General features: G+C 44.6%; 1 protein-coding gene across 8 annotated transcripts in view; it reads left to right on the top strand.

Annotated features, from left to right (window-relative positions):
• The window catches only part of MBNL2 (muscleblind like splicing regulator 2), a 150,183-nt gene that overhangs the window by 75,465 nt on the left and 49,943 nt on the right, over window positions 1-24,775 (top strand). For all 8 annotated transcript variants that reach the window (XR_002645032.3, XR_016388646.1, XM_022576905.3 and 5 more), the window contains exon 3: window positions 22,589-22,753. Coding sequence is in view for 6 of the 8 variants with exons in the window: in XM_022576905.3 (XP_022432613.1) it covers window positions 22,589-22,753 (165 nt within the window). In the remaining 2 variants the exon portion in view is untranslated. The remainder of the gene's footprint in view (window positions 1-22,588; window positions 22,754-24,775) is intronic.

The raw sequence follows: 24,775 nt of genomic DNA, 5'->3' as shown, positions 1-24,775 counted from the left end.
GTTTATTGACACTTGCAGAGGCAAACTTTGCCTGTCAACTTTTAACTTCCATTGATTTTTCCATGGCGTGTGCCAAAACCTTAAATTGATTCCAGTTGCTCAAAAGAGATGCATATTTTTCTTCTACACATTTTAAGGGAAAAAAAAAACCTTGAATGTATTTTCCCTAGACTAAACCAAGATCAGATAGTTTTTCCAGGAACGTATGAATGAACAACAAAGTGGTTACTTTGGAAGCAGACATGCCATTATATCTGATTTCAGAGAAGTCAAGTAATCCCATATTTCACATGACTCCAGGTAAAAGAAAAAAATACTTAGTTGGCAATAGGAAAGGGGAAAATAAATCCAAAAGCTCTCTTGTGCAGATCTGTGGTACAAAAACTGAGCAATTTGATGTAGAAGCGACACAGCAAGTTATATTAGGGAATATGAATTGCCTTTTAGACAAAAGAATATTCATGACATTTTTGCTTTTTAAAGATAAAATAGTTCTCTTTCTTGATCATAGACTCACAAAATCTTGGATCTGTAAAAGACTTTGGAGAATTAAATTATTTTCCACACAATGCCAAGACAGTGACTCCTCTAGGGCAAGGATCATATTTTCTGCTTCCTCTTCAACATGTCCACAGTGCTGAGTCAAGCGCTGTGCACTCAGTTCCCTTAAGTAACAGTCGATGATGTGGGTGCTGCTGATTCACAGCTGTAGGGGGTAAAAAGAAAATCTCCTCTTCACTTTCTGGATTTGTCTTTCTCTTTGATAACAGCCCATTCTGAGCCATAGAGCTATTATAATAATAGGGATTACATCTTTGGGAGTTTGCCTGTGCCACTCATTCAGATGTCATTTGAAGAGCTACACTGGTGCTTTTGTTTCCTGACAAGCACTGGCCAGCTGCCCTAATGCCTGCAGGCTCCACTTCATAGAGAACCTGCACATTGACCTGCCCATTCAGAAACTGTTGTTAGGACCTTACCTTTATATCACCACAGCACAGTCACTGACAATGACTCCAGATCAATACTCCTCTCAGAGTTGTCTAGGAAGTCCCACCAGCTGTCACGTAAGGGTTAATTAACACATCTCTCGCAATTATGCGTGCCGGTGGAAGAATCTCAAACATTTGGCCGGATAACAAATCCATCCCCTCCGTTAGAGAAAGGTCATTGCTCTGGCCATCTGGATATTTACTTTTCTTCAGAAATAAACTTCATGGAATTTTCTATTGGGAGGGGAAAATGATGAGGACAAAGGGAATTTCCTAGTAAAAATAATCTCCCATTCAACACCAGCCATGCCCACATACCAACAATCTTAGATTTTACATGCAACCCTTATTTTATTTACTCCGCTGTCTATTATATGCATCACGCTGAGTCTGCACACTGTTGCAGAGGAGCTGTCTTAGATGACCTGACATGTTACTATTGCTCTCTGCAGGAGAGTACATATATCTTTTGCCAGCTATGTGTTCATCAGAGGTACCAGCAACCACTCTGGGGGAAGTTGGAAAAGAAAAGACACTGGGAAGATGCAAGGATGGATAAGTTCCTACGCTTAAGAGGGATACAGGTTAGCAGGAGGGAACACACAAGTGACTGTAATACAATAGTCGTAATCCTTAACTGCCAACAAGATACATGAAGCAAAGCCCTGAAGGAGGAAGAGACATGTCTGTGCGGGACAAGGAAGGCTCAGCGGACAGGAGGGCGCCTGAGACGGGCCTGGGAGGTGGGGGAAGAGGGCATTTGAGGTAGAAAGAGCTGCGTGAGAGTGAGCTTGGGGGCAGGAGAGTGTGGGGTGTTTGCAATCTCAGAGTAATGCAGTTGGACTGCAGTGCAGAGGAATATGGGGCGTGTGGGGAGATGAAATAACAATGATATGTCAAAACTGGGTCAAGGGACAACTGGAACGCCAAAGTGAGGAATTTAGAATTAATTTGGCAAGTCAGGACCATGAAGGATTTTGAGCAGGGAGACGAAAACTTGGGGAAAAAAGACCTTTGCGACTGTTCCAGGTTGGATTGCATCCCGCCTCCACCCGTTCACTCCACCCCACCTCTACCCCTGCCCAAGTCCTATGTTGAAGTCCAAGCCCTCCGTGTCTCAGAATGTGGCCTTGTTTGGAGAGAAGGTCCTCACGGTGGTGATCAAGAGAAAGCAAGGTCATTAGGGTGGGCCCTAATTCAATGTGACTAGTGTTCTTATTAAAAGGGGAAACTTGGACACAGAGATATGCATACAGGGAAGACAATGCACAGAGACACAGGGAGAAGACAGGCATCTACGAACCAAGGAGAGAGGCCTGGAACAGATCCTCCCCTGGAGCCCTCAGAGGGAGCGTGGCCCTGCCAACACCTTGGCTTCGGACTTCTAGCCTCCGGAACTGGAGACAATGAATCTCTGTGGTGTGAGCCTCCCCATCTGCACTTTGTTAAGGCAGCCCTAGCAAACTAATACGGTGACAGTGTGTGAGATGGGCCAGAGTGGGCAGAATCGGGGCTCTAGGAATGAAATAACACGTGCCTCACAGAGGATGGTGGCAATGAGAAATGGTGGCAAAGGGAAGAGAGAGAGATGGAGAGAGGCGCTTACGACTGAGCCCCTGGCAAAAGTGTCAAGGTGTAAGGTACAGCCAATCAATAGGCAGTTCCTCGGGCTTTGCTCAGGGCTCAGATCGGGCATGAAAAGGCCTGGGTTCTCATTAACCCTGGCTCTAGCTGCAGGGAGTTCTGGGACCCCAGACCGGTCATGTTCTCTCTCTAGCCCAGTGTCTCTACTGTAAAGGGAGGGGATTGCACGAGATCATCTCACAGATTCCAGTTCCAAGAGTTTGGATTTTATGATGCTGATTACGTAAAGAAGTTGTGTGTTAAGGTTCAATAAAGGCACGTGTGTGTGTGTGTGTTTGCGTGCGCACGTGAGCGAGCTTTATAACCACCCTGTTTCTAAAAGGAACCTGAGGGAACTTTAAGAATTCAGCATCACTGTTTTTCAAAGGGACAACAAAGTAGAATATCAATCCAAAAGAAACTATTACAGGTCACCTGAGATGAACTCATTATTGGATTTGAACTTTAGCTCTGAGTTTCCTGCCAGTTGAGGCAAAAAGAAAAACATCTGCTCATTGTCTGATAAAAATCAGTGTAATACGATTAGTTCTTGAGAAAAACATCTAGATACGCTGAGTGCTCAGATAAGATTTCACTAAAAATACGCTGATTCAAGATATATTAAGCCATGCAAAAATCCATCCTCTTTAACCCAATAATTCCACTTAATCTGAAGAAAGAAAAACAGGGCAGGGAGGATGACTATGCATGTGAAAATGCTTGTCACAAAATTATTTATGAAAGTGCAAAACTGTAATCAAAAGGAGAGAAATAAAAAATAAATTAAAAAAATTTTTTTTAAAAAAGGAGAGAAATAGTTAATTGTGCTACCTACTTTCAGGGTAGTATAAAGCAGGCATCATAAATGAAACTCCCCATCAGCAGAGAGGAACAAACACGCTAATGATAGGCTCAGTGAGCACAATCGGGATATGAAATGATTTGGTCAGCAAGATTATAACTATATAAAAATAGGGAAAACATCAAAAGGGAGCCCTCAGACAGTAATAATTATGAGAGCATGGTGCTCTTAAGAGTGATTCCCATCCCCCATGCTTCCCAAATTTTTCTTTTTTTTTTTTGCGGTACGCCGGCCTCTCACTGTTGTGGCCTCTCCCGCTGTGGAGCACAGGCTCCGACGCGCAGGCTCAGCGGCCATGGCTCATGGGCCCAGCCGCTCCGTGGCATGTGGGATCCTCCTGGACTGGGGCACGAACCCGCGTCCCCTGCATCGGCAGGCGGACTCTTAACCACTGCGCCACCAGGGAAGCCCCATACTTCCCAAATTTTTAATAACGTTTTACAATTAAATTTAAGAGAACAAGCCAGCTCACATACTGAAGCTTTGCTTTCTAGCTATTCTTTATGGGATTTTATTTTTTAGTTCAAAGGAAAGGAAAAGTTTTCAGAAATGCAAAAATAGCAAACTGTGATTGCACTACTTGGAAAAAGCTGTTGATCAATTTCTTGAAATGGCTTTTGTGTCTTAGAAATGACTCTTTTTTAACCGTGTGCATGTTGGTGGTCACTCAGAAGCTCTCCTTGTTTGCTTCTGAGGTTCCTGAAAAGCTGGCGGAATTAAGCCAGTGCTGAGATGCTATTAGGCGGGTAGTGACAGGTTGGGGTCCGTCCGTCCTCCGCCCATAGTGCCTTCCTAGGCCCGCACATCTTGGTGAAGCCCCTTCCCGTGAGCTCCCAGGCACCAACAGTCCTTCTGCATAACCTGCCCCATCGGTCATTACAGATCATTCTTCTCTGTGCCGATCTTGATCTTGTTAGTTCTCTGAAGAGAGGATAAGAGCTGCTACCCAGTACTAATTCGAATGGAACCAACTAATTATGACCAAGAACTAGCTCTTAGTGTTGAGTTGAAACATTGAAAAGTTTTTAATTTTCAAATCCCTATGGCACGTGAGGACAATCTAGAAATGAGCCATCCTAGGCAATAACTTGAAAAATTGATTCATAGAAGAGAAGCATAGGTGCACGTGTCACTGCTGTTCTTCTTAGAGGTGCATCTGCGGGCTGTTGATGGATGGCTTTATCCCGCAGCTCAGCTCCAAGAGCCGGGAGTGAAGACGGCCTGATCTGTTCCCAGCAGTTTAGCTGTTAAGACTGAGACGGAGGCTGTGGGGATCGCCACCCATTTCCTTTCAAGGAAGAGAGTGGGAAAGGTCTGGGGGCTGGAGATAGGTCCCCCCTCTCCACCCGCCCCATATCTGGGCTTCTCGCATTTAAGCCTTCTGTGCTCTCCCTGCTTTGCTCCCGGTCACAAGGGCAGTGCTATATGGAGCTCTGCATGAGATCAGCAGTATTTAGTGATTGGAAGGCTGACATAATGCACTTCCTCATAATTTATTAAAGTTGCTAATACATTCTAAAAATATGTGAAGACCGTGGAAACCTCTGGTAGTATCGCCCCGTGCATTAACCCGCCATTGATTTTGCACCTCAATCAGAGTAAAAGCCAAAGTCCTGATGAGCCTGGTCACCATGCTCTGGTCACTTCACCCTCCTCACGTCTCCCATCTTAGTTACTGCTATTGCAAACTCTGCTCCAGCCACATTGCCCTGGTTGCTATTCTAGAATACTCTAGGCACACTCCTGCCTCCTGACCATTGAACTTCCTGCCTCCTCTTACCAGAATCTACCAGCCTTGTTCCCCTGCCTCTGTCAGGTCTCAACTGGCAGCTTCTCACTGAGACCTCCTGCAGTCATGCTAACAAAAACCGCCAAGTCCCCCAGCCACACACTTCCTATCTCACTTAGGTTTCTTTTTCTGCATAGCCCTTATCCCCATCACACTCACTATAGATTTTACTTATTGATCTTGTTTAGTGTCTGTCTTCCCTCATTAAATGTAAGCTCCATTGAGGGTAGGAACTTTTGCCTGTTTTTCTCATTATTCTCTCTCCCTTGCTGAGACAGTGGCTGACACAGAGGAGGGAGGTGCTCATGAAATATGCATTGAGTGAATGAATGTCTGGAAATGGTAGTGAACTCTGTCTAAGAATGCGATTATTGGAAGCATCATGCCATGATATTTTTCCTCTACTAAGACAATCAGCAGCTTGGACACTGAGGTCAGAAACTGTAGGTCTGAGGGCTTCTAGGTGGAAGGGAGGAGGTCAGATGACAGGACGCAAGGAATTTTGCCCTTGGTTTTCAAGAAAGTTAAGTTAGAATCCTGACTCTACCACCTGCTAGCTCTGTGACCACCGACAAGCTATGTAACGTAGGCGAGTTACTTCTCTCAATTCACTCAATATGTAACAGGAAGATAAGGATACAAAATTCCAGGGTTGTGGTGAGAATCAGGGTCGAGGTATGTAAAATGTCTGACATATAGCAAACCTTTGTGAAATTTTTATATATGTAAATCATTTCTATTAATATGTAGTTGTTTGTGTTATTGGTAAAAGTAAGAATTCACATACTTGTTGGTATTTTCATTTTAGGGAACACATTCAGTCATTTTAAAACTAACTTGCAATAGTATTTTTGTCCTTGTGGAAAAAAAAGAAGCCTACTCTATACGCTTTTATTAGATTCCATTATGTATTTGTACTATTTAAGAATCCTTAAGTGGGACAAAGTGGCCTCTAAATCAGTGAAAATCGTCTTCAAGTTATACTTGTTTGTCCCCTAGATCTCATCCCCACAAGGTATACAGGGTCTTGTCTTGCAAAAATCCATGTCTCCCCAAGGTTCATTTGTTAAGCAAATGTTGATGGTGTACAAGCTCTGCCTCTGCCTGGCACTGGGCTCTACATTTTGGCTATTCTGAGGCAAATGAGAGCGCTTCTGCTCAGGAGAAACTTACAATAAGACCTGAGATTGGTCCCGAGAATCCAGGCATAAGGTGTGATGTACCGCCGAGCGGTGCAGGCTGCTAAAACAGCCCAGGGCAGGCAAAAACACAAAAGTAAAGAGGCTGGAGAATGATTCACATGGAGGAAGGTCAGTTAAACTGGGCCTTGGAGGGGAAGTGGAATTTGAACAATTTGAAAAAGGAAAGAAAAGAAAGGAGTGGACACAGCTTCAGCAAAGTCACAGAGGAACAAGGGAGGCAATGGGGACTCAGGTGTCCCAGCTCCCGCTGCATGTGGCTCTAGGCTGCAAGAAAGGAGAGCAGCAGGGGTGAGACTGGAAAGGAAGCTCGCTCTCTGGCAACATGGGAGGCCTTGCTCACAGATAAAGACATCTGGATGTGATTCAGGAAGGAATGGTGTTCCACGAGGTTCTCAGAGGGTGAATGGTGCAGCCGGGGCCATAACTGAGGAGGTGTATTCATGGCTGTCAATACCTTTCAGACGCCCAGCCCTTCCAAATGTACATCTCTACCCCACACCTCTCTCTTGAACTTGAGATTCCTATATCCAGTTGCCTCCTTGACATGCCTACTTCGATATGCTATAAACATCTCAAACTCAGTATGTCCAAAAACAGCTCCTGAGATTTCCCCAATACTGGCTTGATCCATGCCTTTCTGCATCTCAGACGACATCAATTCCACCTTTCCGGTAGGTCATCCCAAAACCCTACCCTGATCTCTTTCATACTCTATATCCAGCATGTCAGGAAATCCTGTTGGATCTACTTTCAAAATATCACCAGAAGCCACCACTTCTCACCACCTCCTTTGCCACCAGCCTGGCCTAAACCATCACAGTCCCTCCCCCGGACGACTGTGCAGCATAACTGGTCTCACTGTGCCTCTGGCCCCCACTGTCTCTCCTCAACACAGCAGCCAGGGCAACCCTTCTAAAATAGCCATCAGATCATGTCACTCCTCCGCTCAAAACCCCCATCTCCTTCAAAGTAAACAAAGGCCTTAAAGTGGCCTACAGGGCCCAGCATGACCCTGTGGCATCTCTGACCTCCTTTACAACTCTGCCCTGCCTCTGGGTGCCCAGGGCCTCTGGCCTCCTGGCACCCTCCGGGTGCATTAGCTTCAGACACTCCAGGCACACTTCCTTCTTGGGGCGTTTGCACTGGTTGTTCTCTGCGCCGGAAATGAGCTTCTTCAGTCAGGCCAGGCCCAACTGTCTACCTCCTTCAAGTCTTTGCTCCAAAATTACCTTCTCAGGAAGGCTGACCCTGCCTACTGAATTTAACAGGACAATGCACCCCACTTCAGTCCCCCTCATCCAACTTATCTCACCCTTTCTTCCCCCATAGAACTTGACACATTCAACCCTGCGACTTCCTCATTTTTATGCTACGTACGGCTCATTGCCTGTCTGCCCTAAGTAGAAACTGAGCTCCATGAGGACAGGGTATCTGTGAGTTGTGTTACTGATACAGCCTCTGTTCCTAGAGCGCTTCCTGGCGCTCTAGTAGACAAGCGTTTGGCAAGTGAGCGAAGGGCAGGGCGCTGCAGGAAGGGAAGTCGGTGAGTGGTCTCGCGTCAGCATCGGGCCACATCCGATGCTTCACTGGCCTGACGGAGGCAGTGGGATGGAAAGGGAGGGACAATGCAGGAGATGGAGTGGATGTGTATCCAGGGCCAGATGGCTCCACATGGGAGACGTGGGGCTTTGTGAAGAGATGAGGCACCAGACACAGGTTCAATCCCGGGTGGTCCTGTGAGAGTCCCTGGGCTGAGTGCCTTGCCCTGCTCCCCTGTCCTTAGGATCACAGAAGTGACCAGGTGAAATTGAGTAGATAAAAATGAACAAAATACCAGTCCGATAAAAACAGCTCACAACTGCACGCGCTCCCAGTGGATCCCACAATGTGTCAACTCTGCCCTGCTCAACTCTGCCATGCCAGGCCAGGCAGACGTTCCACGCTGGGGTCATCCAGGGAGGTGCAGAGCGCCCCAACCTCCACCGACTATTCCTGGGGAACTGCCCTCATCCGGGGCTTTAGGCCTGTTCAATAAGCAAAGCACAGACGCGTGCCTAAAACGTACACGCATTAGTCTTGAACTATGGTTTGATATATGCATAATCCATTTATCTCCCTGATATCCAGGTGCGTCACTTGCAGATTCTGAAACCTTGTGCTCTCCCCAAACAGGGTAGTCTCTAGGGCTGTTAGTGGTGCCTCCTTCTGCCCTAAGACCTGCAGATGTGCTGGCAGGGGTCTACTTTGGTTGTTCCCCTCAGTTATTAGTTCGATGTGTTAAAATTCAACCATATTTATTAAATGTACTCAATCACTTTAATTGGATTTGTAAGAATGCCTGATTTATGAAACACTACATGGATCCTTTCAGCTAATATTAAACTCAGATATTACTCGTTACTATGGTTTCTTCCCTTTCTTCCATTCATGTGTATATGCATTGTAGATCTGTGTATCTAGAGTGTCTTAAAGTTAGGAACAATTTATTTTTCATCTTCGTATCCACTTGGGCCTAGCACAGTACCAGGCATATCGTTGGAATTAATAATTTATATTCTCGGAGCATGGCAGTTTTGGCTGAGCCAGGTTGGATCGGTTCAAATCTTGGATCTTCCTCTTATTTGCTGTGTGGCCTTGGGAAGGTTACTTAACCTCTCTGAGCCTTGGTTTCCACTTTTGCAAAATGGGGATTAAAATAAGAGTTACCCTAGAGGCTTATAATGAACACTAACAAGGTCATTCTTGTAAAGCTCTTAGCACCCTACCTGGCACATCGTAAGCATTCAGTAAATGTCACTGAAGTATATGAACATGTGAAAGAAGCACAGGGACCAAGAGCAGTGGCTCAGGAGTAACCTTGTGGAAACCCTGGTTCTGTCTTTTGCTCCTTGTATGACCTGGGACAAGGTGGTTAATCTAGCCAGGTCTCGGTTCTCTCATGTATCAAATGGAGATATTAATAGCACCTCCCCTTCTGATAGGTTTGCCTGAGACAATGCAGGTGAAACACTTAGCACAGTGCCTAGTATGTATTTAATAATAAGTAGTCAGGGCTTCCCTGGTGGCGCAGTGGTTGAGAGTCTGCCTGCCGATACAGGGGACACGGGTTCGTGCCCCGGTACGGGAAGATCCCACAGGCCGCGGAGCGGCTGGGCCCGTGAGCCATGGCCGCTGAGCCTGCGCATCCGGAGCCTGTGCTCCGCAACGGGAGAGGCCACAACAGTGAGAGCCCCGTGTACCGCAAAATAATAATAATAAGTAGTAGTAGTAGTAGTCAGTAATAATAATAATATCAGTATTTATTTGTACTCAACTAATGTTACCAAGTATTATTACCATATATGTAATTCTCTTAAAAAACAACAGCAACACAAAACACTGGACCCTCTAATAATGGATTGATTCAGTTTATAAATAAATTTGACCCGCAGTTGCTGGGCTATGAGGAGCTTAAGTATCCAACCTGTAGCCACTAATGGGGAACACTGGGATTTGCTGAGGGACAACACTTCCTCCACAAACAGTCCTAAGAGGGAAAGGGAATAATGTCATATCTCAGTGTTTGGCTGAATCTGACCAGAGGGGCTCCAGAGTCTGGAGCTAGTTCTGCCCCCTGGACCAAAGAGGTGCTGACTGAGCCACTGACTGTGTGTCCACCCTTCTAGGTGCATCCCAGAGAAATATTCAGCAGCAGGAAGTCTGAGAAAAATAAGCAGGGTGTCAGCTGAGGGTGGGCGACAGAGAGGACAAATCCAGGTAGATGATCCTTGGTGGGTTTGCAGGTGGGTAGCAGCTGTCCCCCAGTGGGTCACAGACCCAGCCTGAGGAGGGAGCCTGGAGTGAGGCAGTTTCTCAGCTCTTGAACTTGGAAGTGAAGAGAGAAACCCTGTGGTACCCACTGGGACACCCACTAGGCAGACAAGGTGGAGAGGAAAGCAGAAAGTTGGGACGTAGCACAGAGCAGTCGTCTAGCCATCAAAACGGGGGGCCTGACTTGGTATCCGCCAGGGGCTAACAGCCAGCCTCAGTTTAGGATTTGTCCTGGGAGCCTGGGAGAGAATGAATAGGTGAGGCGGTCAGCAGGGAGGGAGTAGGGCAGACCTGGGCTGGAGTCGGCAGGCTTCGTCCTTGCACCCCGTCCTCTAACATCGTTGCTTGGTGCATCCAAGTACCTGTGAAGGTGGCCTCACTTCCCAGAAACGCATATCAACCTTTTTAAAAGCAACTTCAAAATGCTGGCCAAACTTACACACTTTCTTTGACTTCCCTCCTGCTTGACTGAGTGATTCCTCTCCCTTCCCCCATCTGCCTCCTCCATACAAACTTAATATCGAGGACGATCTTCATCGAGCCTTTCTCTGTAATCAGGACATAAAAATTATCCCAACGTTTCTCTTTGAAAATGGGATCTTCAGAGACTCAGTAGGCCTTTATGCATTACTAATAAGTTCTTTAGTGAAACATTTTGTCTTTTACTAAAATAAATCTCTCCTATTAAATCTGCCATGTGAAAAATCTAATAGTGTTTAAGCTGACAAAATTTCATTTGCAGAAAATCATTGTACTTGTTAAGGATTTGGGAGTTGCTGTAGTTTGTTTTTGATAAGACAAGGGGATCTTGTTACTTGAGTTCGCGAAAAGAATTAGAATACCCATTCGCAGAACCAAATCTTTGTGTCAGAAGATAGCATAGTGTTTTGCTGGTTGTAGCCTCCAATCTCATGAAAAAAAACCCATCATCTAGCATTTCTTATAAGTGATTGTACTTGTTTCCAAGGCTGCTGTAACAAGTACCACAAATCAGGTGGCTTAGAACAACAGAAGTTTATTCCCTCACAGTTTTGGAAGCTCAGAGTCTGAAACCAAGGTGTCAGCAGGGCCATGCTTCCTCTAAAGGTCTAGGGAAGGAACTGTGCCAGGCCCCTCTCCCAGCTTCTGGCAGCCGCAGACGTTCCGTGGGTTAGAGATAGCCATCTTTTTCCTGTGTCTCTTCACATTGTCTGTCCCTGTGTCTAAATTTTCCCTTTTTATAAGGACACCAGTCATGTTGGATTAAAGCCCACCTAGATGACCTTATCTTAACCTAATTACCTCTATAAAAGACCCTATCTCCAAATAAGGTCACATTCCAAGGAAGTGGGGCTTAAGACATCAACCCGTCTCTCCAGGAAGACACAATTCAACCCACGACACACTCGTCCCGTGTCACCTCCCTAATTTAGTTCATTATTATGCAAGGGGTCCACTCTGCTCTGAACAAATCTTTTGTATGTTACCCTGCAGCTTCCCCCCACTGACAGCAAGGGGCAGGGGAGGGCACACTTTTTAGTAATGGGGCCCAGAATTCAGCCTGGTAGACTTTGGCAACTTGGCCTTGGAAAGTATCTTCAGATCTCTCGGAGCTTCATTTTCCTTCCCTTTAAATTGGAGTAATATATTACAAGAATGTTGTGAAGCTGTAATAAGATATTATGTGTGAAGAATGCTTTCTAAGGTGTAATAGGAACGTTGCATGGGATTTTCAGTTTCTTAAAAATGGCTCTTCAGAGGGTCAACAGCACAGGCTGCCACCCAGCCTGGGTCAGATGCCCAGCTCTGCCACTGACTACTTGTGTGACTCTGGGAAGTCACTTCCCCTCTCTGTGCCTCCCTTTTATCCCATAAAATGAGAATATTAACGGTTCCTCTGTTAAGCACTTGTATTGAAGATTAGAGTGTGCTGTACCAAAAGCACTTAGAAACTCCTGGTACATGATATGTGCACTATTATGTAAGTCTTTGCTATTTTTATTGAGGGTAAGATCACATCTCAGTACCCTGTGCGCAATTCCACCCCAGTTTCTGGCCTCGAGCAGATGTTCCACAATGTTTGCTGAATGAATAAAGGAATGGAGGTCCACAGCTCCTGCCCTCAGGAGACAGACGCTAAAGCCCTCACCTCTGCTCTGATCCTCCCCTAAGCGGTGCAGAACTGGCCCTGCAGTGACGCAGGGGCCACGCCCGCCCGTACCTCCCCAGGCTGTGTTTCTTGAATCAAGTGCAGCTTCCTTCTGCAGCTGCTCAGTTTGCAGGCAGGTCAGTCTCAAGGCAGTGAGTAATACACACCAGCCCAAGAGGAATGTGCTTTTCTTTGTTACTAAAACTGAATGCACCCTGAAAAGGACACTCTACCCTTCCATCTCCTTCCAGCGCTTCTTCACCTGATTGGCCCTGTTTTCCTGGTCTTTTTCCCCATCTTCCTCCCCTTCCTGCCCACCCCCCCTTCCCAATGCCCCAGCCATACCTCACCCACCCCTTCTCCCACCTCCTCCTGGAAGCCTTACCCAGCTTGACACCAACAACCAGGGCACTCTGGCCTTGTCACAAGTATATTTATAATGAGGTGCGATATGCAAAATCTTTTAATATAAATACCTCCCAGGGCAGTGACCTGTGTCAGGGAGGCCCCCCCTTGCTGTGCCAGATTTAACTCTTTGATCCCTGGGATCCAGGAGGGAGAGGTGGTAGGATCTGGGGGAAGGGGCTAGAGTGACCAGAGAAGTGGGGAGAACACCTGACAGTCCACAGGCTTGGGACTGTGGCTATTTTCTAAGCGGAACCGAGGTATTTATACCCAGTAAATGTCAGCCTTTAAAGCTGATTGTCTGCCAGTGTCCGAATTCCAGGAAGTTCCCTATGGTGGGGGGTGGGGGGGGGTAGGTGATTGACCACGTGGTTTTCAAATCAGACTGAAAGAGACTGTACAATAACAGAGAGTGTAAAATAAAGTTTGTGTCTTTGGCTAGATTTCACTTATTTGGAAAATGACCAGCTTCTGGACATACTGATCATCTGATAAGAAAAACAGCAGCCAATATTTCCTAAGCATTTGCTTTGTTTCAGGTGCCGTGTGAAGGCCTTTATAAGGCTTCGGGAACTTGACCGCCCCCCCCAGAGTGGTCATGAAGTAGTCTGGCTCGTTTTAATTGTCCGAATCGCCAACCCTTACTCCCTACCTACCCCCCTCCCTCCGCACATACGCAACTAGATAATCCAATAAAGATGTTAGTCTGAACGTGCCATGTGCCTTCCACTAGAGTCATCCCTGGCCCCTGAGCTAGGCAGAGTTCCCTACAGTGTGCTCACAAAGCGCCTTGAATTCCCCCCTACTGTGGCATTGCTCACTCTGTGTTTTGACTGCCCATTTAATATCACAGGGCTCGGCACGTGATTTGCTGGAGGAGAGAGAGGAGGACAGTCATTTGATAGCGCGCACCGAGTGCCCACCGTGTGAGGGTCTCCGTACTGAGAAGTATAAGACGTAGACCAGAAAGGCCTGCCCTCCCCACACAGGAAACATCCTAATGCTGTGAGATTAATATTGCATAGAGCCTCTGTTTCACCCACGGCCATAGCCACGCGTACACGGATGAACGTGATGTCAGGAAACTGGACACTCTGATGTCAGACAGCAGCTAGACGGGTTTTGCGTTATGTCGGTACATTATCGCGATCCACACTACTCAGCGGGGCTCCGAAGACGCTAATCCTTTAGCTGTGATAAAATAACCTTGAAATGAAGCACCTGATGCTTGGAAATCAGTTTCCTTAAATCTCCGGAAAACGGAGGGACTACTTTTGGTCTCACTGATTTCTCTTAACTGGCACATTTTCAGTTAACATATAAAGTTAACAAGATGGATAATCCTTACCAGTAAAGACAGGGCTTGGTGCCTCAATCAAACTGACAAACAGCTCTTTCCAATCATAAGACACAGTAGTCTGAGACACTTAAACTGCCCAGGCTCAAGGACAGAGAAAAGAAGTCGAAGAGAAAAACAGTGAAAAAGAATTCTTCACATAATTGGAGAAGCAAGGCAAGGAGACACGCTCAGTACATTTTGAAACATATATAAAAAAATAAACTTGAGGGCTTCCCTGGTGGCGCAGTGGTTGAGAGTCCGCCTGCCGATGCAGGGGACGCGGGTTCGTGCCCCGGTCTGGAAGATCCCACATGCCGCGGAGTGGCTGGGCCCGTGAGCCATGGCCGCTGAGCCTGCGCGTCCGGAGCCTGTGCTCCACAATGGGAGAGGCCACAACAGTGAGAGGCCCGCGTACCGCAAAAACTAACTAAATAAATAAACTTGAGTCTTAATGTTAACAAATTAATTGATTGATTAATTAAGCTTCTCAGGCAGCCAAATCCTTTAAAAAATAAAATTGACACGTGCTTTGAAATGGCAAACTGCAAACAATTCACCCTCTTTGCCTCTCCTCCCCATTTATTAATTTTTATGTTTCATCTGTTTAAACGGTCACAAATTAGGTCTTAAGAGCACAATAGTGCTTGAAGGAATAGGGCAGTTACATTGGCATGACTATAATGAGTCACAGATCTGCTCCTAGAGCACTGGTGACGGCCCCAAGGTCTTCCAGCCTCTCCGGGGATTACAGGCTGCCCTAAATGCAAACCTAGAGACGGCAGACTCAGAAGCATTCGCAGCTCCCTGTAAGGAAGGGAAAGCGCCAGCCTTGGGGAAGAGGGCTGGACCTCGCCTGCTCAAACCAAGGCCTCTGGGTTTTTTCTCCCACTTTGAAAAACCTTGAGACATTTTGAAACTAGGGAAACTGAGGCTGTGAGCATCTGATTCCCCCCCAGCCAGTTTAGTCACTTAGAAAACATCTGCTAAACACTTTACATGTCACGGGGACCAAAGCAGTGGTCTATTTGACTGAATTTTCCACTGTAGGTACTTAATAGATCCTCCCAGACTTAATCGATTTTGACTTAATTTGCCACGTCTGCTGATGCACTTCATGCCCCGCCTGTCACACAGACCGCTCACAATTCTCACAACATATTGGGACTGTTGCCAACATACCTCCCAGGTGTCACCCTTCACTGTAACTGTTGGTTTATGTGGCTTTCTCCTTTTACTAGATTAGGAACATTCAAGGGGGAAATAGATGTAGAATTGACAATGTATAGCAAATTATGACTTTTTTCAGAGCAACTGTGGCCGTCTCTTGAGCTCTCACAGACATCAGAAAGAGTTGAGATATGGGAACATCATCACCCCCATTTGACAGATAAGAAAATTGAGGCACAGAATATTATACATTATCTGCAAAAGTTAATCTAACCGTTTAGGGATGAAGCCACAACCAGAATTCCAGGATTTCCCCACTATAATGCATAGCTGCTTTAAACTCTGCATTAGTCATGCCATGTTAATCAGGCCTGGCAAGTTTCAGCAGGACAGATATCAAAGAAAAACAGATCTGAGGTTCTTCCAAAGAGAGAAATGGCCAAGGCTGGTGCTGACTGTGAGAACAAGAATAGTGTTAAAGAGCTTGGTAGACAGGCCAGAGAGAAGCACCGTGATACAGAAACTGAGCTAGTTATCAGCAAGGTTGTTTTTATTTTTATTTTATTTATTTATTTATTTGCTTGGTTTTTGGCTGCATTGGGTCTTCGTTGCTGCGCGTGGGCTTTCGCTAGCTGTGGTGAGCGGGGTCTACTCTTTGTTGCAGTGTGTGGGCTTCTCGTTGCGGTGGCTTCTCTTGTTGCGGAGCGTGGACTCTAGGCGCGCGGGCTTCAGTAGTTGCGGCACGCGGGCTTCAGTAGTTGCGGCACGCGGGCTTCAGTAGTTGCAGCACACAGGCTCTAGAGCGCAGGCTCAGTAGTTGTGGCGCACGGGCTTAGCTGCTCCACGGCATGTGGGATCTTCCCAGAACAGGGATCAAACCCGTGTCCCCTGTGTTGCCAGGTGGATTCTTAACCACTGTGCCACCAGGGAAGGAGGATAATAAAAACTTACAGAGGGCTTACTATGTGCCAGGAACTGCTCAAACACTGTATATGCATTAAATCTTAATCCTTATGAAAGTCTATGAAGGGGGAACTATTGTTATCCCCATTTTACAGATGTGGCAACTGGAGGCCACAAGGTCCCATGGCAAGAACAGCAGAGCTGAGTTTTGAGCCCAAGTAGTCCAGTTCCAGAGACTGTTCCCTTTACCACTGGTTTCAACTGCTTCTCCAGGAAAGGTTCCAAGATAGAACAGGCTTCAGGAATGTGACTCCAGGACATCAGGATTTCGCTAAGTTGGTTTCACGCGTGCAGAACGCGAGGGAATCTGAGAGGTTCTTCAGTGGCTTCCATGGACCTCCCAAGCAGGCTCCTGGACTCAGAGCATCCCAGCAGGCCACTTTGGGAACGCATACCATTTGCCCCCAGTCTTAGAGTCAGATTCTCCATTCCACAGCCAGGCCTGCTCCCTTGAAAATACCAACACGCGCTGAAAGCAGTGAGCAGCCAGGACCCAACGGGAAGAGGAGGAATTCAGTGGATCAGGCTGTGACCCTGGGCCTCAACTGGAATTATTTCCCAAAAGGGCCTTTGTAGAGCCTGCTGATCAATGGCGTGGCCCACACTAAGAAACAATTTAAATTATCCCCGAGTCGTACAGCAGGGGCCTATTGTCAGTTTGAATTGCAGATCATATAAAATCCATTGCTTTTCCCATGGAAAACTAATGGGATATAGTTGTCTGTTAGCTATTCCTATGGGCCAAACTCCTATTGTTAATCCCTTTAATAATCTCCTAATTAATCTGTTTTTTTTTTGCTTCCATATTTTAATTGACTTTTTCAATTAGGAGCATACTAGGAAGACTCTAAATATTCCTGATTTTAAAATAAGCAATTGGAAAACCTCATTTTCCAATTACACTTTTCCTTTCTCACACCAACCTGATTCTGAAATTTTTTCTTAGCCAAAGCTGCATTTATTTTCTCCCACGTCGTGCAATGTAATGACCATGTAATTCCGATAGCTACGATCTGTTGTTCTGACAAGTACATATTAGTTATTCAGCATCTTTCCTCATCTTGTTAAGAATCAACATGGGTATTCTGCATTAGAATCTTTCATGGTCGCTTATTTTAATAAACTTAATTCAGCTTGAAATTCTCACTTGCTTCTAACCATCCTCCCTAAACTAAATTTTCCTGGAGTAGAGATTATTTTGGGAAGCAGAATGAAGTGCACAAATCCTATGTAAACTACGTCAGAATTCTGTTATTGTTTTTAAATAAGCGGATTCCAAACAATGCAAACCATAACAACATTAGAGATACAAAATCTAATAATCAGGGTAAGATTTTATACGTAGCGTAAAACATAAATCTGATCTTGCGCTTCTCCTGCTTCAAAACTTTCAGTGGCAATGAAGTTCATAGCCCTTAACTTGACTCCCAAAGTTCTTTGTTATCTGGCTGTAGTCTACTTCTTCCCGTTTTATCTCTTATCATCCCCCCACTGCAACCCACACCCCCTTCTGTATTCCAGCCTTGAGAAACTTCAAGAAGGCCCCCAGATGGTACATTCTCCTAGCACATCCTCTTCCTTTTGTCCTCATTTTGTATTCTCCCCCTCAACACACAAATACACACACACACACACACACACTTTAGCCCTCACTCACTCCCTTGCCAAGTTCCTTCTCATCCTTCAGGTCTCAGTTTAAATATGTCACTTCTTCAGAGCCCTCCTTTGCCACCAGTCTCAATTCTGACCCTCTCCCACCATTGTCTCTCAGCCTTCTCCTCCAGAACAGGGACCACAGTTTGTAATTATACATTTATCTGTGTCACTGTTTGGCTAATATCCGTCTTCACCACCTGATTGCAGGCTTCAGGCAGGGAGGCAGCAGATCTTGTGTTTACTCACCTTTAGTTAACTAGCGCTTAGCACAAGACCTGGTACACAGCAAGGTCTCAATCAATATTTGTTGAATGAAGGAAGGAATGAGACCCTAGCCCGGAAATAGACCAAGAACAATGGTGAGTGTGATCCAGACCACCTGTCATTTCTAAACCTGCTGCATCCCACCCGGGGTGGGCGGAGCCCCTGAGGGCTGCAATCTCCACATTAGACCCTGGTGTGGGACCATCTGCCTAGACTCCTCCAGGGCTCCCATTTTCCAGTTCTAGAAGATTCTTCACAAAGACTCTGGAATGGTGCCCTCCCACTCCATCCCACAGAAGCTGTGCCAGCCCCCTTCTCCAGGGGCTGGACCCTCACCTCTCTTATCTCTCGGAAACAGTGTTTAACCAAGGGAGGAAGAGTTAAAATAAAACAAAAAAAAAAACAATCCTAGCAGCCACAGGAAGACTTTCCCAAGACATTTTCGTCTTCATTTCTTGGACTAAAATTGGGAGACGCTATTTTTGACACTTCTGTTTTGTTTCACAATGATATACAAAGATGCTTTACATTTCTGCTCACTGCCCTCTCCCGTAGGGTTATGACAACTTGCTTTGATAATCAACAGTTTTTGTGCGATGATGTGTATCCTGACAGATCTTACGCCTTAACAAAAACTTCCTTACCAATTGTTTACTGTGTCAAATAGTTATATTTTGACAGTAAGTTTTCCTTTAGGATTTTAGACTCCTATAGTATCCCTTACTAAAATTCTGCTGCCTGCAGTTTCCCAGGCTTTGAATTGTATGCCTCATACATCTGTGCTGCAACACCCTTCAAAATATTGACGCTAGACTGAACTATGTTCCAGGGCTCTCTCCTCAAATATGGATACTTGCAGAAATATCCTGTAGACTTGAAAATAATTTTAAATATAAGATATTTGAATAAGTATAATTAAGTACTGATTGCTTTTATCATGTTTTGAAATGAAAAGCTACTCTAGAGAAGAAACAAAAAGCCAATCAAAACATAACTAAATCTGTAATCCTGCATTTACTGTAAAGAAAATGACATACAAATATCTTTTCTTTCTTTGGTAATGCTGACAACGCTTCCCCAGTGCTTACTACGTGCCAGGCATTCTCTACGCCTTGTGCCTGTATTAGCTCATCTAATCCTACAACAGCCTTTAGAGGAAAACACAATAATTATTTTCATTGTATAGATGAAAACACCAATATACAAGAAATTCAAGTAATCTGCTCGAAGTTACAAAGGTAGGAAAAAGCAGAGCCAACTTATGTGCCCAGGCATCTGCCTCCAGAGCCTGTAAGCCTAACCACTCCTCTGACCCCCTTCCGACAGACAGACCCAGGCAAATGATCTTTCTCCACTCCCAAATCCTCATATATATTCTATTTTATATATATATATATATATATATTTTTTTTTTTTTTTTTTTTTTTTTTTTGCTTTACGCGGGCCTCTCACCGCTGTGGCCTCTCCCGTTCCAGAGCACAGGCTCCAGACGCACAGGCTCAGCGGCCATGGCTCACGGGCCCAGCCGCTCCACGGCATGTGGGATCCTCCCGGACCTGGGCACGAACCCGTGTCCCCTGTATCAGCAGGCGGACTCTCAACCACTGCGCCACCAGGGAAGCCCTCTATTATATTTTAAATTGTGTTAAGTAGCCTATTATTCTATGAAGGAGAATGCTAGATTTTTATCCTCCCTGGATTTTTAACTGTTGCTAATAAATAGGTTAGTACAGTGAGGTAATTGAGTCAGATAAACCTAGATTTAAAATCCAGCCCTACCACTTACCAATTATATAACCTTTGGAAAGTTTCTTGATCTTTCTGAGTACATTTGCTGTTTTGTAAAATAGGGATCATTATAGCTGTTATAAGGAGAAAATGAGATAACCATGTATAAATTGTCTGGTACATGGGTAATCAATAATATACCTCACTCCAAGTGTGTAAGTAAGAACAGTAGGAAATTGTATTAATTCTCATGGAAAAGAAGGTTCCATCAGTAAATTACTAATTCGATGTTGTAAATCATGTTCCATTGGCTGAAAATAGTTTATGTAGTTCCTTAAGAGTCCCAGTTGTATCAAGAGATGACAGCATTAACAAAAAAAACATATTTTTCTAGCCTCATCGAAATTTTTACCTGAAGCATTACATTAGAAGACTAATGATCAAATTGACAATTATATGAACGAGCAAAATAGAATAGCCAGACTGGTAGAAGTGCGGATGTTTCACAAATTCCAACTCCATCCTATGGAACTTTGTTTTCCCAAATCCCCACATGAGGCCCTTTGTACATTTGTACACATAGGCCCATACGTGTACCCTGTATACATGAGCCTCTCTGGGTGTCATCTTCCAAGTGAACTGACTGTGTTTGAAGAGAGTTTGAATTGAGCTTGTCAGAGAGAAGCCTGGGAAGACTTATCCTCTATACAAGAAATGTCACTCTGTTCAATTCTCCTCCACCCCTGATGATGGGCAGTAGCCACGTCCCGCGACCACCTCCCACAATAGATGATAAGAATGTATTTGGACACCTGACATAAGGCAGCCAGTCCAGAGACTGGTCATACTCATGTGCTCTAGGAGCTGGCCCAATCTGAATGCTTTCTTGGAGATTTTATTTTAGAAAATCCAGAGACTTGGGCAATTGTCAAGGGAGGACAGAAAGAGAAGTAAAATAAGACATGCCTGAAGCAGGTTGGTAGGGCTGGAGGGACCCTAGGACATCACAAAACAATGAGCAAAGTAAAGTTAGGATTAAAACTTTACCTTAAAAATCTGCAGACAGAAGTAGATGGAGAGACAAAGAGATTTCTAGACTGCTTTGACTTCGATTTTTTTTTTTTAACTTTTTATTTCGTATTGGAGTACAGTTGATTAACAATGTTGTGTTAGTTTCAGGTGTACAACTAAGTGGATTATTTTAAATTGTGGGTCCAGTTTGCCAGTATTTTAACAGTGGACCTTCCAGTACTTGACCCAAGATGTCTGTTTTCTCCCTTAGGATGCTGAACGAAACATCGACAATATGAACTTGAGCCTAAGGAGACATGCTGCCCTTGCCCATTGTTACAGAATAACTTTAGCGGAAACGTGACCAATTCCTTCTGGGGTCCCTGGTGCCCGCCTCTGTGTCCTCCCTACAGAGGGCGGCACAGCCTCTCATGCTGCTAACACGGGTTGATGAGTGCAGAGCACCAGGCTGAGCCCAGGACTCCTGTCTGCCCTTCTCCGCGGCAGTGTAGGAGGCTGACATTTGGGAGGGAGCCTGCGCCACCACAAGTACAGCTGAAATGAGCAGGGGGCAGCGTGCAAACTCCAGATGTTTAGAATTAGGATGACTATAAACAAATTTGTTTGCCCAGATCCACCCAGCTTGCTTTTTAAAATTACTTTTATATTTGGTAAACAAACCCATATTCTGTTTTCTTGGTTGCAAATAAGACTAATTCTTTAGAGACTGACAATCCCCATACTGGTTAACACAGTTCGTTATTCTTTCTCCAGAAATTGCATACTTCACATATCAACATGATTCTCTCAATTGGTAGTTTTGAAAATTTGGGAATTCAGTATAAACACTACCATTTGTGATTACTCTTCAGACTGGTTTTAGGCACACCTGTCACCTAATTAACTTTTTTTTTCACTTTGCCAACTTTAACATCCCGATGTTACTTTAGCTGTAAACACTCTTCACTACCTCATATTGTGACATTTAATTTTATACAGCTGTCACGGGACTGGGGCAGGGACATGGGCTGCAGCTTTCGTGTATTAGAGCAAACTGCTCTGTTGCAGGTGATTATCTGAGTTCAGGCCTGGAAATTTCACGTGTGCATCAGTTACTAAGAAATGTCCGCTCCTATTCTACCACCGCCTCTTCTTCAATCATTTGATTTAGGGGTGTCTTCAGCCACCCTGGAGCACACATTTCAAGACCTTCTGATTACTTTCCCCGCTGCACAAATGTGGCGCATAATTATTCACATTTTGTCATCACTCCAGCACAAACCAACGTTTAGCAAGTTCAAAGCTTCCTTTTGATAAGTCACAATAAATATGCTCCTCTGATGGCCTTCCACACTGCCTAGAAGGGTCCGACTTTACTCTCAGCAGTCACGTTTCCTTGGGGTCTTTTGTCAGAGTTAGAATCCACTGAAAACAACAACATTTCAGGACGCTTCTCTGTTCAACAGGTCTGAGCAAGGCTGATAATCATCGAATGCCTGATTCACCCCTTGTACGTTCCAACATATGTGTGCACGCATGTGCACACACACAGATACACACCTTCGTATATAAGGAATGATTGTGAAATGGTTGACAACAGAGTTGAAAGCTACTTACGACAGTCCTAAGACCAAAACTCTTTCTTCCAGGGCCGTTGTTCAAGAGAGAACTGCAAGTATCTTCACCCTCCAACACATTTAAAAACTCAACTCGAAATTAACGGGAGGAACAATTTGATCCAGCAAAAAACTGCAGCAGCAATGCTTGCCCAGCAGATGCAATTTATGTTTCCAGGAACCCCACTCCATCCAGTGGTGAGTACATTGCATCTCACGATGGGCTTGATGATTAAAGTGTTGGTACAGGCAAGGCCACGTTGACCTAAAATGGTGTCCCCCTACTTTGTCTCTTTGGCTACCATTAAAGCAAATAGCTTTGAAGCTAACTAGATGCTGAAAATAGGGTTTTTTAGATTATTTAAATGGAAAAACGCATGTAGAAGCTGTAGGCAAAGACAATTTCTAATCAATATCTGGGAAATCTGTGTCACTCCAACTAGTGACAGTAACCTCCATATTTCTCACCAGTAACCTCCATATTTGAACCATCTTAGAAGGGCAATAGTTCTATGTTCTCATTTAGAGTATGAATTGATGATCTATGCAAAGAAGAGATTCTGATGCCTAAAACATTATTAGCAATGCAACAGATAGATTTTTTAGTTCAATGGTATCATTTTAAGGAAGGGGAAAATGAAACCACAGAAGTTAGTGGATTTACCCGATGTCCTGCAGCTAATCAGTTGTGGAGCTGAGCCTGGACCTCAGACATCTTGACCAGGGCGCTTTCTGCAGTCTGCTCCCCCTGGAGCCTGGCAGAGGCATGAAGGAAGGCTGCCTGAGCCACCCACGCCTCCGGTCTCAGAGGCCTGCAAAGGGTGCAGGAGCTGAGACAAGGCCCACAGGATTAAACGCCCAGGGAGTTCAGTACTGTGTCATATTTTCTCCCTGATTTCACAGTGTTTGAAAGTACTTCCTTAAAGGTCTGGAAATTGCTCTAGGAATGAGGCCCTGAGAAAAAGGAGTGCATTTTTGGGCTTTAGTGAATTTCGCTTACACTTGTAAATTTTTTGTCAAAAAAAAGCTAATTTTTTAAAAAACAAAGCCAGCGAAGTGAGTGAAATTTGCTCTTTTTAAAAGAAAAGGTACATAAACATGTATGAACTTGAGCCTAAGGAGACATGCTGCCCTTGCCCATGCTAAATGATGGGCTAAATGAAAGGTGCTAAATGAAAAGGGATAGCTACCAGGGAGTTACATTTTCTTGTTGTGCGTCCATGAGGTGAGATGGGGAAGGTGGGGCTTGGTCCAGGAAGAGGGGAGAGAATCTGGGCAGATTGTTGGCAATTCTGCTTGTCTCCGGGTTTCTGCCCAAGAATAGTGGCACAAAGTAGCCAGGAACCAGCTCTGCCCAGAGTAAAAAAAAAAAAAAGTGCAGGTGCAGGGGACTCCAAGATAAATCAGCTACAGTCTTGTGGGTGTAGACAGACACAAGGAAAAGACAACATAAGATTCAGGCCCAGGGCATTATGATTTTGGATGAGGCAGGAAAGGCTGCCTGGAGGAAGTCCCAAATAAGTACATCCTAAAGGATGAGTAGGAGTTATCCTAGATGTAAGGACAACACAGGTAGAGTTCTGAACACATTTAACACCAAATACAGGCGTTTAAGTGGATCTACTTAAAACCATTCACATGTATAATTTATGGTTCTCTTTATTGATACACACGTATAAATTATTTTATTAAATTACCTAAATGCTAAAATAATTTAATTATACATATTAAATGACATCTATGGGAATAAACTTAGAACCACCTAGGTCAACGTAGCAACAGTGCATTATATCGTTTTAATCATTCACTACTTATTTACTTAGAATTTGTAAGGATTGACCCTGGTACCCAATAATGGCAGTGTTAATAAGAAAATTCCATTCCTGTTATAAACTATTAGTTGAATTTCCTTTGAAAGTTATGTTTATGTATTGTCTCATATATTAATTAGAAGACAATAATCACAATTACTCTATGAAGAAGGAATATTACACTTAAGTATTTTAATAGAGGTTCTTAAATCGCAAGAAAAATTAGAACGAAAAATGTAATAAACTTAAAAATCATTAACTCTACAAACAAATAACTTCAGAGTCTCAGGAATGAATTAGTGACCTAATACAAGGTAGTAGGCCAAATAATGGCCCTCAAAGGTACCTGGAAATGTAAATGTCACCTTACAAGGAAATAGGGTCTTTGCAGATGTGATTAAGCTAGGCA

Source organism: Delphinapterus leucas, chromosome 18 (genome assembly GCF_059928025.1).
Source record: "Delphinapterus leucas isolate spDelLeu-1000000601 "Yukka" chromosome 18, BTC_Dleu_Yukka2, whole genome shotgun sequence".
Classification (NCBI taxonomy): Eukaryota; Metazoa; Chordata; class Mammalia; order Artiodactyla; family Monodontidae; genus Delphinapterus; species Delphinapterus leucas.
The sequence above is the reverse complement of the archived record's forward strand: the minus strand, read 5'-3'. Positions and strand labels throughout refer to the sequence as shown.